The sequence below is a fragment of the Mastigoproctus giganteus genome, chromosome 6 (assembly GCF_048544385.1).
Source record: "Mastigoproctus giganteus isolate SK-2022 chromosome 6, ASM4854438v1, whole genome shotgun sequence".
Taxonomy (NCBI): domain Eukaryota; kingdom Metazoa; phylum Arthropoda; class Arachnida; order Uropygi; family Thelyphonidae; genus Mastigoproctus; species Mastigoproctus giganteus.
Genome location: NC_143580.1, coordinates 81895962 through 81913480, shown reverse-complemented (window position 1 = coordinate 81913480; position 17519 = coordinate 81895962). Strand labels below are relative to the sequence as shown.

General features: G+C 37.1%; 1 protein-coding gene across 2 annotated transcripts in view; it reads left to right on the top strand.

The window, feature by feature from the left end:
* The window catches only part of LOC150084438 (oxysterol-binding protein-related protein 1-like), a 707041-nt gene that overhangs the window by 610721 nt on the left and 78801 nt on the right, over positions 1 to 17519 (top strand). For both annotated transcript variants that reach the window (XM_090376067.1, XM_090376066.1), the window contains one exon: positions 6726 to 6848. In XM_090376067.1, the coding sequence (XP_090232193.1) occupies positions 6726 to 6848 (123 nt within the window). The remainder of the gene's footprint in view (positions 1 to 6725; positions 6849 to 17519) is intronic.

Here is a 17519-nt window from a genome sequence, read left to right as displayed (position 1 = left end):
ATTCCCATTTCAGCACATTGATCACTGCCACCTAGCACCTAGTGGTTCCTTTATGCATGAAGAATGACTTCTGATAATCAGATCAAGAGTGTTACTCCCTCTAGTTGCCCCCTGAACATGTTGCTGTAGAAAACAGTCATCCAATAAATCCACAAAAGCCTTGCTAGTGTATGAGTGACCAACCCACAAATTCCAATCAATATCCGGGACATTAAAATCCCCCATTATAAGACACTCTAATTTACTGGCCCACTCTATTTCTCTGCACAATTACTTGTTATACTCATCAGATTCATTAGGCCTATAACACACACCTCTCATTTTTTCTTTCCCAGTGCTGATGTCACACCAAACAGACTCAACGTTGCATCGTCCACCCACATCAATTGGATGCACTTCCTTAGATTTTGTGTTTCTTAACTAACAGCATAACCCCTCCTCCCTTCCTGTCCTGTCTATCCTTTTGTACACATTGTACTCCCCAAATTCCAGTTCTGCACTGCTTATGTCTGTGTGACACCATGTCTCTGAAATCCCAACAATATCTGCCTTTAATATCTTGACTAGCACTTCAAGCTCATCGAATTTATTAATTATACTCCTAGCATTGGTGTACATGCAAGTATACATGCACCTGTTTCTACTCTTAGTTACCCTAACACAACCCATGTATTTACTTGTTCCACTATGACTCCCAGCAGTCCTGGAAATTCACATTGCTTTGCTTTCCAGGCTGCTGCTCAATTGCATTTCAATAGAAGTAGTGCAAGAATCACTTTTACCTCTACCAGCGTCTACTGTTAATCTATTAGTCCGTGTATCACCCCAAGCTAGCAGTTTTCCAACCCACCTAACTCTGCCTCGATAGCATCAGGAAATATTCTTGCACCCTTTCTATTTAAGTGTATCCCATCCTTGTAGAAGCAGTCTTTCCTGTTAAAAAGCATAGACCAGGCTGAGAAAAATTCTACCCCTTGAGCCTTGCACAATCTCTCCAGTGCCGAATTGATCGACAAGGCTCTCATCATATACTCCCTCCTATCGTGTCTGGGCAGAATTGCAGACACTTTCAAATTCAACCCTAACTCATGGCTTTTTTTCAGCATTGTCTTGTACTTGTTAAGTAATTCTGCCGGTCTCCTACTCTTAATATCATTAGTGCCAACGTGTACAACAGTATCACCCTTTGTGCCTTTAAAGGATGATAAAGTCCTCGTCCTGTTCCATCTATTCTTTTTGCACAATATGTTCCGTTTCCCTGACAATAGAGTAACCTGCAACAACTAGTTCCTTTGGGACCAGTGCATTCTGCCTTGTGGGTTGCCGCTGTGTTGCGTGATGTTCAAGTGCATTGATGTGTGCAACTGAGAGCTTGATGGGCCCTCAATTTAAATCCTTTGAGGGCATCCACCCTGTCCTTCAAGCTTTCATATAAGTCCATAACAATGCCGCGTTGGCGCCTGATTTCCTTGCACTCCTTACATCACGCCCACACAAAGAAATTCCCCTTGGCAATATCATGTTCCATTCCTGATTGTCCACAAACATCAAACAAGCAGTGCATTTCAATAGACTGTGATTCAGAGGACAACCGCCCCCCCCTCAGTTCTCCCCTGAGCCACAGCACTTCCACTGGTTTGAGCCTTTTGCTTTGCTGCTCTGGTCTGAATCATGATTTCTATTCAAATTCAATACAATTCCAATACAAAATACAACCTTAAACCTATATCCAATGCAGTTATACCCATATATATGTATTTCTGTATTGAATTTTATCTCCGAGTTACGTTATATGACTTTCTTATCCCCCGTCAACTTATATGTATTAATTTATGATGTTACGTTTGTAATAACTAGGCCGCTATATTTATTTAGTTAAAAAAGTACAATTCAATTGGCAATGAAATTTAATTTGATACCCTTATCGATACTAAGTAATAACCTACAAAATCTCTATCTAAATTCAATTTAAACTAAAGAATTGTTACTAGGAATATAAAGCAATTCTATAAAATAAATTAATATGCCAATTTAAGTCAATAAAAAGCAAAAACGTCTCTATTTGCTGGAGCCGTAAAAACTTTGCCTGTTCACATGTACTCTTGCACCCACTCTCAATACACTTCAATCAGACTGCCTCGCATTATTCACATCACAGAATATGCATATGATAGAATGGTTACTTCTATAAGAATCGTGGCGTACTGTCATCTATTATAACCTGAGTCTACAATTACTTGGAAACACTTAGATTTCGCAACACCTCTTTGAATATTTCTTGACAATTTACACATAAATTGACACACATGAATTGACTTGAAACATATATAAATATGCACTCCACAGGTTATGAATCAAAATTTACATATATGTACATACTCATAAAATCCATCTAAAACTCAGTTTTGTGTTATTTCTCTCAAAAAAGAATGTTTCTTCCACGCTCATCTTAAACTATAATCAAGTATTGCTTCCTCTGTATCAAATAAACTGGATATTCTTTTTCATTTCTTAGATTTGTACATCTGCTCACTATACAAATATCAGGTCTACCCTCTGTTATATAGATATTCATTTTCTGCTGCATGGCTTTTCTATGCATACTTCCATGACCATCATTTTTCTGAATTGGCATCTGGGATTCCACTGCCCTCTTCTGAAACAGTACAAACATCTCTGAGCTAGTCAACATCGATTTATTCTCCAACTCCAAACTATCATAACTAACTTTTCCTCTTATTTATCCCTTCCTTCATACATTTCTTGAAAATTACAATCAGTAGAAATTGAAATCTAATGTCAGAAAGTATCTTCCTCTTTCTCAAACTTCAACACATGCACGCACTAAACTACCTTAGGTTCCTAAACACTTCACATTTGAGGGGTTATCATTAAAAAAAATGAAATAGAATGAATTTGCCTACAAAAATCACATTGAGTAGTTACACAACTCTGGTTTGAGATAATGCTCCTCTCTGAACATTGTGTTCATTTACTGTTTGCATTGGATATGCACATTTATATTGTCAACAGATTGTGACACCATGCATAGAGTAAAAAAAATTTTTTTGCTTGTAAATTTAATGTCTTTAGCACTCTTTTCCTTGAAGTTATTCACATTTTCAGGGTTCATATTTAAGACAATCAACCCATGCCTAATGACGCTAAAAATTTCAACCTGAAAGATGTATTTGCCTTAGTAGAAGCTGTCAATCAGTGAGCAAAAGTTTATACAGAAGTTGTGGGGAGGGAAAACATTGCCTACTCAAAATAACTTTTGAGTAGGCAAAGATAAATAAATAATAAAAGACAAATATAAATGTCTTATAGTGGGGAAGGACTGGATACAAGAGAAGAACTGTTTTGTGCCCAAAGGCACAGAGAACAATAGATTGATGCCCATCTTTGTTTTATTGATTTTCAGAAGACCTTTGATTAAGTCCAACGCACCAAGCTCATCGAGATCCTTGAGGTGTAGGGCCATGATGAAAAGGACTGGGTATAAGAGAAGCACTATTTTGTGCCCATGTCATGATGCAAAGGTACAGAGAACAGACTGATGTCCATCTTTGTTTTATTAACTTTGAGAAGCCCTTGATTGAGTTTAACACACTGATCTCATCGAGATCCTTGTGGAGTCTGGCCTTGATGAAAAGGACATCCGAATAATCAAACACCTCTACTGTAACCAAACAGTATCTGTTGTAATTGATGGCAGAAAGACAGAAAACATCAACATTCAACGTGGTGCGAGACAAAAATGTGACTCTCCCCCACTCTTGTTTAACATTTACTTGGATGTCATCTTCAATGTCACGTTTAGTCAGTTTTGTTGTATGGTGCCGAGACATGGACACTGAAAACTAACACCTCGAAAAAACTAGAAGCATTTGAAATGTTGACATTTCAAAGACAGAAGAATGTTAAAGATACCATGGACAGCAAAAGTGACTAATGAGAGCAGCCTGCAAAGAATTGGAAAAACCCCTGAATTGCTGAAGGACATAAAGAAAATGAAAACGGCATATCTTGGACACCTGATGAGGAACAACAAATACGTCATTCCACAACTAATTATTGAAGGGAGAATGGAAGGAAGAAGAAAGCCTGGGAGGAGCTTGATAACATTAAGAATTGGACAGGACTGAACACAGAGTAGCTGTTCAGAGCTACAAGAGACAGAGGCATTTGCCATGGTCACCGCCGACCTCCATTAGGAGGTGGCACACAGAGAAGAAGAACCCCAAATTAATGTACCAACTGTGTGATACTACACTCGGGGTAGTGGAAAATGCAAAACACATGGGGGTAATTCTGCAGTCAGATTATGGAGTTCTATAAGCAGTGTAGAATGCTGCCAGCACAGCTCACAGGGTTTAGTGAATGATATACAGGAACTTTTCTAGCAGGGATAAGAAGGTGATTATCCCATTGTACTGGGCAGTGGTTAATCTGCATCTTGAATGTTGCATTCAACATTCAAGGAGGCCTGATTTTAGGAAGTGCTTATCTGCTGGAATGTGAAGGGCAACAAGACTAGTGGAGGGGAGGGCCAACAAGATGGTCTTACCACGAAAGTCTACACTTCTACAGATTGCAGAACATGCGAGGCTTTCTGACTGAGATTTTTAAGACTTTGAATGGATTCTCCAAGTGTTGACGACATCTTCCTCTTCCTAAGGCTACACACATTAAGGTGCATAAATTCAAACTGAGGAAGGATGATTGCAGGTTAGATGCGGAAATGACCACCGCATATTCCTGGAGCAATATGGCCTTAGTTGCTAATGCTCCTAAAAACCAAATAACAACAACAACAATCTGTGAAAATTGCCTTTTGACAAATTTACATACCCTGGAACCCTGCTGCACATAAGTATATGAAGTATTAATATCATTTTGTTCTTCAACAAAATGATATTAATAAAAGTTAGTACTTCACAATATATTGTTGTGGCGGATTTATGAATAGATTTAGACACAGTAAACAAAAGGGCAGTAATTAGATTTAATGAATAAAACTAATCTTTGATCTCTCATCATTCAGTAAATATATTTTGCTGTGTATAATAAATTGATGTAAAATTGTTGTGTTATGTTAGAAATTGTTATTAAAAAAATGGAATTTATTTTATAACAATTTTCTAAGTGTGAAAAATATCAAATTTGGGACATCACATAAACATTAAAATTTTCAAATGCTTGAAGAAATCTGAAATGTTGGAAATGGTGCATCAGGTTTACCAAGAGGATTATCATGGTGACAAACTTAACTTTAACTGCCCATATGCCAGAAAAAAACTGAAACAGCCAGACAGCTTGTGAATCAGAATCAGTATGACCGTTAATAAATTTTCAGAAGTTTTAAACATTTCATATATAAGCTACCGTGTAATTTTAAGTAATCACTTCATCATGCATCATATTGCTCAGCATATGTCTTAGATGCCTCAACAAATGCAATAAGCAGATGCCAGTTTATGGCAATCTTGTAATGGCATCTGGTAGCAGTTTTCTTCCTAGGGTCCATCATCACTGGGGATGAGACTTGGTGTTTTGTTTATGACCCACAACAGTGTGAATCATCAATTTAAAAAAAGAAAAGAAAACCATTCCATTTGGTGCAAATAAATAAATTCAGCAAGACAGATCATAAAGAAAAGGTCCCCACCCCCACTTGTTATTGTGGATATAAATTTATTCCCCAAGGTGCCATCATGAATGAGGAAAAAGTACAGGTGCTATGTTGGCTGTGCGAGGCAGTTCGTTAGAAATATCAGGGTCAGTGAAAGAATTGTAGTTGTTGCATGACATTGCACTTGCACACTACTCATTTCTCATGCAACAAGAGCTCGCTAAACACAGTACTCTTCTATTACTACATCTGTGTCCCCTTACATGCCTGTTCTGTCACTATGCTATTTTTTCTTTTTTCCTGAAACTGAAAGCATTAATGAGGCTCCACAGAAAATGAAATATTATTGTTGCTCCAGGTGTTCACTGTGCTATCCAGCCAACACAGTTCCATCGCTATTCAAAGAGAGTACTTTGAGAGTGGCTCTATCTAGGTTTGTATGCATTTAATGCACAAATACAGGTACTTTTTTTTTTTTTTTTCTGTGCCACATATTTTTTATGGTATAAATTTTTGGAGAATTACTATAGCATTGAGAAAAAAAAAAAGATCTTCGGATATATTCGTAAGATATTCAGAAATACTTTGAGAAAGTTTCAGAACTAGTGGTAACTATTGTTTTGGGAACTGCTCAAATTAGGGGCTCCTTGGGTAGTTTCCCACTTTGCCCATTGGATAAAGCATCCCTGGATATAAATAATATTGCTGAGTTTGTTAACTTCATCAATTGTTGTCTGCACTCAACTAACTACACATATTGTATTTTTTATTTCTTCCAGAAGTTAGTAGCATTTCTGCAACTTTATATTCATCGTCACTTAGCACTATATTATTCAACATTGATCAAGTATGAAGTAATTCTATGAAGTGCTGTATACTTATGAGGCATAATAAGTGTGCATGTTGACAAATTGTTTCTTTAAAAACAAGTATTTCTGCTATTTATTGGTTGCTTTTCAAAATGAATTTAATTCAGTTATACTGGTTAAATGGAAACTTGAAGACTGATTATATTTTAATAGCTGAATATATTTTAATGGCTTTTTTTTTTTTTTCTTTTCTTTTTTTCTCTACCATTCCATTTCATAAGGCTTCTAGCAAATTAGATGATGAAAAAGATGAAGCTCCAAAACCTAATTCTGATTCTTCATTAGACGTTCAAAACTCAGTACTACTTTGGAAAGCTGACCCACGTCCAAGTTATTCAGACGAGGTATGAATATTGTGTATTTGTTAAAATCTACTCCCCAAATATACTGTTTTTCATGTTTGATTTTGCCAAGTTTTCACTGTCAATACCTTTTATCTTGTTAACAAAAAAGAACAGCTGTTTTTGTACGGGGACACTCCAGAATGCCATTCTGAACCTTGTTTAACAAAACACATTAAAGCAAAAATTAATGTTCAAATAATAAGACATTCTATTTAGACATGTTATTACACAAAGATTAATAGGTATTACTGTTAATATTTATTGTTAATAGCTGACAAATGTTGGCACTCAGAGCATTCCCAAGTATTATAACTACGACCACAAGTCTCCGCTTCAACCAGCTAATTGTTGCAAGCACCTTTAGCACGTCATTTTTGTCACGTGATTGACCACCATGGCATGCACATAATATTCTGTATTTTACAATAATGGCCACAGTCACAACTGAAGAATGATGTCCAAAAGCCTTTGTGTTTATTACTTTTGTTTTTTTTTGTTCCTAACCTAGTTTATTAAAAGAATTTTAACTCAACCTGTTTATTTAATCCGTTTTTCCCAGTGGCACAACATTGTTTCTCCAAGCATAAATCCTGGGTACTTAGGCCTTTTTTCACATATGGTGATAATTTGTTTTGAAGTTTATTTATTTTTTTTTTTTTGTGGATAATTTTTCTTTTAAGATTTTTTAAAATGAAACCTTGAACATCTGAGAAATTAAATTTAATTTAGGAAGGGGGAGGTCTAATGTAAATGGAAAGGAATTGGTGAGGGTGTTCTGGAACTTATTATTTTACAAGAATAATGCTGGCTATCTCCATTACAAGAAACTTGCTAAACATTCAACTTCTAAAAAGTGAACCACTTACAGTGGTTGTCAGTTGAGTATGTTCAGTTATAGACTGAATTTCAGGTTGTTGCATCATTTTCTAGACTGAAATCACATTCAGAATTACAAAAAATCGCTAATGGCTTTACATACTGTTCGTGATGACCAGCTTGCGTTTTGTAAAAAGTTAGTTACTAAAAAAGTAGTTATTGTTTTCTGTAAATATACCTTGTTCTCTGAAGTGATCAGCATTTTGTCTTGATCTTGAACTTACATAAATTTTTACTTCTGTACAAAAAAGTTTTTGGACCGTGGCAATAATTTTGAAGTCTACTGCATGCTCTAACACTTCATCTCTGGGTCATACAGAAACACCCAATACTCTAGTGACAATAAAGTCGAAATGATGATTGTCTTGACAAGTCTGAAGTCTTCCCGTGACGACACTTGTTATTCTATCGATATTTTGGCAGGAATTTCGTAACTTTCGTTCAGTAGCTTAAATTTAACTTGTTTAGTGAATTAAGTTTTTTTGGCAACAGTTTAATTTCTGCGATATTTTAATTTCATAATCTTTGTAACGTTCATATTTTAATTAAATTATGGTTGCTACAAGATCCACTTACAATACAAAGTCTAGGGACATTTGGATTCAAATGGAAATACAGTAAACCCCTGCTATTCGTGGTATCTGTATTCGTGAATTCACAGTCACTGATTTAATATAAAATGAAACCTAAAAAAATGTGAATTTTAAAGCAGCGTGAACATTTTCCACCATAAAAAAATATGGGCGTGTCTAAAATTATCTTTCCCGGTCAAAACAGCACTCAGTGGGTGGGGGGGGGTGACAAAATTGCAAGCGTGGATGTTTCTCACTAATCCTTGTTCAGTATGTGTTATGCGCTTGTCATGGAAGGTTTCATCGTTTGCTTTTAATTTATATGCTTATAAATTGAATAAAATTTATCTTTTTGTAAATTGATATGCTTACAAAAGTGATAAATCTACCGTTTTGCAGTGTAAAACAGACTTTTTCGAGTGTGTTAGCAGAAGAAGGTGACTTTATTGTGGACAAGTTCTTTCTAACCCATACAAAAATATGGCTACGAATAACAAGGAAAATGTGAAAAGATCAAAGAAGGCGATGACATTAGCGAATAAAATTGAGTTATTAGACAAAATTTCTAATGGTGAAAGTGTCTCCTCAGTGGCAAAACATTATAAAATCAATCAAGAAATCAGAAGAAAAAATCTGCCGTAGTGTCCATGAAAACGTGCTAATTGCTTCAAAATTTGCTCTGTAACTCGTGATGTTAAATTAGAAAAAATGGAAAAAGCTTTAAATCTGTGGATAGAGACCGAACTCGAAATAAAATTCCGTTAAGTTCACTCATCATTCGTGAAAAGGTAAAACTCCTTTATCAACACTTTAGCGAAACTGGTGATAGCACTGGTGGGATAAGTTTTTTAGCTAGCAAAGGCACTGGTTTCAAATTTCTAATAAATATTACATTTAATATTAAATTGTTTCTTATTTTCATTTCGATGCCATACGCTTGCATTTCACTATGTACATAGTCATATTATGAAGGTACATATAATACATACATAGACAAAATTTTAGACTAGTTTTTCTTATATATGTCATACTTTGGAACGGAACCCCTTTATTACTATGGGAGCCATAACTCAGTATTCACGGCATTTCTCAGGAACATAACCCCCATGAATAGCGGGGATTTACTGTACCTGCAGGCATTTCTGGTGTGAGTCATAACTTCATCGTTTGTACAGCGTGCGGCATGTATTCTAAGACTGGTCTAGTTGACAGGCCTAGCTCATCTGGTGATTCTTTTCTTTGCAATCGATGTAAGGAGCATCCTGATCTCAAATTACAACTTGGTGTGTTACGAGAAAAATTTGAATCTGAAGAAATGAGTGCTTGCCCTAGAAACAAATGTAACTGGGAGCTTGTCAGGGACTCAAGTATCTCCACACCTGCCAAGTGATCCACCTGATTTGGGACCCAGAAAAGAATAGTCAAGCTCAGACTGCTCTGGTCAAAAGTGATCTAGTTTTATTGGTTGACTCTATTGTCGAGGAAACTGGTAACATTTTTTTGTAATAAAGATAGGTGGTCTACAACCAGAGTGTGTTTGCCAGTTCATGCATGTTACCAACACATTGTCAGATTTTAAGGGAGGTAAAGAGAGAATTATTAATCATGTGGAGACTAACGATAGTAAGTCAGTTGGAAAAATATAGGACTATGCTGAAAAAATGCTGTGAGTTAGGTCAGAATGTGTATGTGTCTGCAATTCTGCCCAGACACCATAGGAGGGAATATATGCTGAAAGCCTAGTGGACTCGAGAGAATCTGCAAGACTCTTTGAGTGGGAGAATTTTTATTACAGATTTTTGCTACCTACAAATGCAGGCTATTTTTATGTAGGTAGTAAAAATCTATTTTGTAGAGCTAGTATTCGTTGGAACAAAGGTGGGCCAAGGATTTTTGCTATTATCATTGAAGATGCCTCAAGGGTTCGGGGAAACTGTTGGTTAGAGGTGAGAAAGGGTAATATAGATCCACATTTATCTGATGATATGGTTGAAAGTAATGCTCGTACTCACCTCATGAATTCTTGTTTTTTGCCACAACAGCCAAGGTTGATAAGATATTCTGAGGGTAATGTTTCAAAGGAGAGGGAACATTTTAGTTTGAGATACAAACCAAACCTGGTGTGTCAGGGTAGTAAACTGTCGAAGATTATTTAGTCTCAAATGTGTCTACAGTAATGTTAGGAGAGCCGTCAATAAAATGGCTTAATTTGAACTGGTTAGGACAACTAATGCTGATATAATAGGGCTAACAAAAATGTGGTATCCTCCAGAAATTGGTGATGATGATTGGTATAATGCATTGGAAAGAGAGGGAAGATAGAAGGGGTGCAGGGGTCATGCTTCTAGTATTGGCCCCTGGTGCCAAGCGATTGTGATCGAGCGTTTTCTCTGTGCATAAAGTGTGATTATCCAAAAGCAATTTGAGTTATATTAAGTTCCTGCCCTTAAGAAATTTATTTGTTTAAAATCAGCTACTGTTACAAAAGTACTTGTACAGAGCAAGAAAGAAAAGTTACCTTTCTTTATTTTTCATATTTCTTTTACTAACACTTACTACTTTACACTTGGTCACACCGGGCACTGGTCCTGCCTTTCTGTCTACAGGAAACCTATCTAACTCCGCAAATTTCCACCAACATAAAGAACTATGCCATCTATCGGCACGATCGTAATAATTCAAATGCTGCCCGTGGGGCGTGGCCATCTTAGTCAGCTCAAAGATCCCGACCAAGCAAATTGTTTTGCAAACTACAATTGAAGTTGTCGCTGTACGTTTGATAACCCAGATTGCTTTAACACTGGTATCAGTCTATCTCCCACCAAGTCATACCTTCTCTTGCCAAGATCTTGAAAACCTGCTAATGCAACTAGTACCCCCTGTCTGTCTCTTGGGTGATTTCAATGGTCACAACCCTTTATGGGGATCGACAAAATTAGATATACATGGCCGCTTAATTGAAACCTTTCTGGATAAGGAAAACCTTACTGTTCTTAATACTTGTGGACCGACTCACATACAACTACCAACTGGACAAACCTCTGCAATCAATCTATCAATATGTTCCCGATTCTGTTTCCAATTATAGAATGGTCTGTTATGGACGATCCCATGGGCAGTGACCATTTTCTGATTATTTGCGATCTGCTCACTGCACAACCACTATTAGTCATACCCTGCAGGAAATGGAAGTTCTCTCAAGCCAACTGGGTCAAATTTCAATCAGTTGTCACCCTGGATGAACAATATATACGAACACAGTCAATAGATGAAGCCACAGATTATATCACTTCACATATAATATCTGCAGCTAAATGTTCAATTCCATTGTCGAATCCCCAATCCCGACGGCACCTTAACTATTGGTGGAATCAAGAATGCACGATAGCTAAGAAGTTAAAAAATAAAGCGTGGAATTTATTTCGTAGATCCCCAACCACAGCTAATCTTATCAATTACAATAAACTAAGAGCAAAAGCACGTCGCATTCAAAGAGAAGCAAAGAAAAATTCTTGGATTCGGTTTGCATCTACCATAAACAGAAACACTAACTCCAGGTTAATATGGAAGAAAATCAGGCAGATTTCCGGAAAATTTCCAACCACCCCTTCACCAATTCTTTCATGGAATGGGCAAGAACTATCTGCTCCTGAAGACATTGCAAATGCCTTGGCTAAAACTTTTGCCGAAGTTTCTGCGACATCAAATTATTCTCCGGATTTCCAGAAAATAAAGACCAAGACTGAACAACGAGCCATCAACTTTCGAACCTCAGTTTTCTTTCCATACAATCAGCCTCTTCAATATCATGAACTTATACATGTCATTAAAACAACACGCAACAGTGCCGCTGGGCCAGATGGAATATCTTACATTATGTTACAAAACCTTGGTGACAGAAATTTACAAATACTGCTGGTCTATTATAACCGGATATTTATGGAAAACATTTATCCCAGCTCTTGGCATCATGCCACAGTTCTTGCCTTTTTGAAACCCTGTAAAGATTCTACCAGTCCTAACAGTTATAGACCTATTTCTCTATCCAGTTGCCTCGGTAAATTACTTGAAAAAATGATCCATAATCGCCTTGTTTGGATCATCGAAACGCAACAACTAATTAGCAATAATCAGCATGGCTTTCGAAAGAACAGGTCCTCCTTAGATCTCATGATCAAAGCTGAGTTTGCAATTTGTAATGCCTTTGTGAAAAATGAACATCTTGTTATGGTTTCCATAGACATAGAAAAGGCATTTGATACTACCTGGCGTCGTGGCATTCTCAGTGACCTCCATGCTCTAGGTCTACGAGGCAACCTTCCTATATTCATCAGGAACTTTCTCAGGACTCGTTCGTTCCAAGTTCGATGCCGCAACTCGCTTTCTATGACATTTTTACAGGAAGGAGGAGTGCCACAAGGGTCCGTACTGAGTGCAACCCTTTTTGCCCTAAGAATCGACTCCATCACAAAAGATCTTCCAAATACTGTTGAGACCTACCTTTATGCCGATGATCTCTCTGTTTCTTGCCATTCTCTGAATATGAGATCCATTGAACGGCAGCTGCATCTATCACAGCAAAAAACTGTTGCAATCCACTTTTGTAATCAACGGAAAATGCATACAGATCCCGAACTTCAGATGCAAAACTTTACTGTTCCAGTGACTAACAACATCAGATTCTTGGGATTAATCCTTGACAGGAAACTGAATTTCCTTGAGCACATTAAATCTGTGTGTATATCCTGCCTCAAAAAGCTGAATATACTCAGAGCTTTATCTGCCTTGTCTTGGGGAGCAGATCGTACATCTTTGTTGCTCTTATATAGAGCATTGATCAGATCCCGATTGGATTATGGTGCTCCTCTTTATGATTCCGCCCGTAAGGGTACACTGAGATGGCTGGATCTTATACAGCATAGTGCATTGCACTTGGTGCTTTCAGGACATCTCCTACTCATAGTTTGTACATTGAAGCTGATGAGCCCCCCCTTCACCTCCGCAGAAAAACGCTGCTTCTTAAGTATGCAGCCCGAATACAAAATTGCGATCATCATCCTATTCAGCCATACTTCTTTAATCCACCACTTCAAAACCTCTATAGAAATAAACCCAGTAAAATAAGACCAGCAGGCTTACGCCTCATTGAGTTAATGCAGAGTTGGAATGTTCAAATTTTCAACAGGCAACATTTAATGAATTACTCCCAACCACCATGGATTCCGCCTCCTCAGTTATATTTCGATACTTATCTCGACAAATGGGGAAAGAATCGTCTACCAACACTCAATATGAAACAACTCCATGCAAGCCATATTCAGAAATACGTTGATTTTTTGCCCATATATACGGATGGCTCCAAATCACATTCAGCCGTTGGAGCAGCGGCAGTATTTCCCTCTACTATCATCTCAGCTGCCCTTCCACCTGAGTACAGCAGCTTCTCCACAGAACTTCATGCAATAAAATTAGCTTTAGAAAACCTGAATCTCAACCCATCTATAAAATATGTTGTATACACAGACTCTCTCAGCTCAATAACTGCAATGCAAAACTCGTCCTACAAGGCTCATCCTGTGTTAAATCAAATTGAAAGACTCCTATTACAAATTGAAGAATGCCATCAATCAGTGACCTTTTGCCGGATCCCAGCACATTCGGGGATAAAGGGTAACGAACTTGCTGATGAAAATGCTAAAAATCCGTCAACCTTTGATTTAACCTCCATTCCGGTTCCAGCCTCTGACTACTGTCACATCATACAAACAGCAGGTTTCGCAAAGTGGAAAGAGCTATGGCACACCCAAACGAATAATAAACTCTACCAGTTGAAACATGATCCAAAGCATTGGCACGCTAGCACCAAAACAGTGCGAAGAGAAGAAGTGGTTCTTGCACGGGCACGTATTGGACACACATATCTGACCCACCTCCATCTGCTTCGAGGCGAAGATCCTCCTCAATGTCCATACTGTTCAGAAAATTTAACAGTGAAACATATTCTGATTGACTGCCCTCACTATCAACAGGACAGAACATCAATCCTGTGTTCCCTGAGAAATCTGCGAGAACCAATGACATTACAACATATTATTCGAGATGGTGCAAACATCGAGTTTTTCTCTTATCTGAGAATAATTGGACTTTATGATAAATTCTAAAATATCTCTGTAAATGCAACCAAGCTGTTATGCCTAAATTATGTTTTTAGCTATGCTTAAATTTTGTGTTTAGCATTTTCATGTGAATAGGCGCATTATAGCCACAGCAGCTTATGCGCCGATAAACCCCTATAACACACACGCTTCTAGTATTAGTAAAGGCTATATGGTGCAAGGAAGCCTAAAACTTATGCTACACCAGCCAAAAAAAAAAAAAAAGAGTGAAATCATAATAATTAAATTTAATAAATAATTAATAATAATTTTAAAAAAATAGAGAATCTATGCATTTTCCTCCTCCCATAGGCCTCAATGTTAGCCTCAATTACTCATGTAGGTAACTTATTGCAGTAATTTATAACTCGCTGGCTAAAATAAAATTTCCTACAATCTGGTCTAAACATACCCCCCCCCCCCAACTTGAATTTTTGGTCCCTGGTTCTAGAATCATTTACGACCATGAAAATTTCATCCTCATTCATTTTACTTTTGCCTCTCGGGTGTCTAGTTTCCAAGCTGTGCAGCCCACATATTCAAAGTCTTTCCTCATATGGATGCCCTTTTGCCAATCTCACCAGGTGAGTTACCCATCTTTGGACCCTTTCAAGAAGCTCAATGTCTTTCTTTAGGTGCCGGTCTTCATACTTGAGCACAGTATCCCAAGTATGATCTAACAATAGTCTTATGTAATGGGATTATGACATCTTTGTCTCTACTATAAAATGTTCAATATATCATCGAAAGGACACCATGGACCTTGCAACTTGTCTACAATGCTTGGAGAACTTCATGTTTGATCCTATTGTAATTCTCAAGTCCCTTTCTTCCAATACTGACTTTAGTTCAACTCCACTAAGTAAATGCAACCAGGCTGTTATGCTTGGTTGCATTTACTTAGTGGAGTTAAGTTATTTTGGGGTTGCTGTTCCCCAGGTATAAGACCTCACATTTTGCTGAATTAAAGCATAGCTACCACTTTTCTGAACATTCCTGAAGTCTATCTAGGTCACTCTGAAGTTCTGCTTGCGGGGATCATTTACTACTCTACATCATCTATAAATTTTTCAGTGTAATTTAAGAAAATTAAAAACAACAGTGGTCCCAATACTGGTCCTTGGCGAACCCCACTTCTTACATTAACCCAATCTGAAGAATAGCCATTTATCACAATGCTCTGCCTCCTGCTATCCGTCTAAGGATTTTTCCTATGATTCCAACCTGTTCCAGCTTATAAAGTAACTGCTCATGTGGGACTGAGTGAAATGCTTTTTGCTGAAATCTAAATAAACAATGTCGAAATTATTCCCTAAATCCACTTCATGAGTGACCCTGTCACTGTCAAAATATCTAACCATATTTGTTAAATATGATTTTCTCTTTACAAAAGCATGCTGTGTATCCTTCAGAATTCTATTTCTATCTAAATGATCTTGAATTCCACCCTGGATCATTGTCTCCATGATTTTCCCTACTACTGAAGAGGAAAAGTGCCAATGCTTCGCATATTGATGATACATTGCCACTTTTCCGATCCAATGGAATCTCTCCTGAGTCCAGTGATGCTCTCATAATTATCCATAATGGTTCAGTGCACTCACTGTATCCCTTAAAATTATAGGGGTATATACCATCAACCCCAGGAGTCTTATTCGCCTGTAGGCTCGAAAGTTTTTCATTAAAAATTCATGTGAAATATCAGTATCATTAATTACATATTTTTAAACTTCACTCCCATAATTTCTCATTGACATGAAATGTTTTTCTTCTGGAAATATCGATGCAAAGGAACTTGAACGTTAATTTGAACGGCTGGGGTATCTAATACTATCCCACGTCCATTACATAAGGGTCTGATCTGATATGTCCGTCTCTTTGCATTTATATATGTGAAGAATTCCTTATCCCCACTCTTTGTCAGCAATTTCTCATAACCTGCCTTTGTCAACATAACCTTTTCTGTGGCACTATTACAGATCAATTTGTAGCTGTTATGGGCTTCAGTACTTTTTATTGCTCTGTAAATTTTCCATGCCATCGTTTTCTGCTCAAATAATCTGGCAACATGGATTCCTCTTGGAGTATTTTTTTTAATGGTATATATGCATTCAAGGCTTCTGTGATTAAGGACCCAGTTAATAGAGGACATATAGCATCTTAAACAGTTTTAATTTCTGTTCTTTGAAATTATAACCCATTCCTTTGCCTTTAACTACTACTACCTCTCTCTCTCTCTCTCTCTTCATCTTCCACTGTAGAACTCCGTGATCACTTCCTACTACTGGTTCCTGTACTGTCAGTCCTATTATGCCATCTGGTTCATGGGTGATGATCAGGTCTAGAATATTCTTTTCCCTAGTACTTTCCCTGACATGTTGATGCAAATAACAATCATCTAGTTCAGGGGTGGCCAACAAGTTGATCACGGCTTTAATTTTGGTCAGTCATGACGAATTTGAAATATATATAAAAAATAGATTTGTTAAAATCTAAATGTTGTTGCTGTTGTTATGCGTGTCACTGCATACCCTTATTACAAATCCGTTGAACCAAGTGACTACTTTTGTTGCTGCGCAGCTGCTAGGCTTGTCTAGCGAAAATTCAAGCAGTTACGTTGTGGAAAGCATAGTGTATGTGTTGAATTCTTATTAAGCTTACTTAATAACTGGACAATACTTATACGTTAATTTAATACCCTTTAATTTAAAATAAATACTACGAAAAAGAGTAAAATGTATCACTTTCATCAAGAGTGGGAACTAGAATACTTTTTTGTAATGATAAAAGAAAAATGTTGTTTGATTTGCAATGCTTCTATGGCTGTGCCCAAAAAAAAATTTAGAAAGCCACTTAAACGCACTCCATGGTAAATACCTATCGGATTTTCCACCTAATAGTGACTTTAGAAAATATAAATTGAAAGAACTTAAATCCAGATTATTCGCACAACAAAATTTCTTCATGACACCTAATTTACAATCTAAAGCAATAACTGTAGCATCATTTAAAGTGAGTTATCTTCTTTCAAAAAGATGCAAACCATTTTCTCATGGTCAATTCATCAA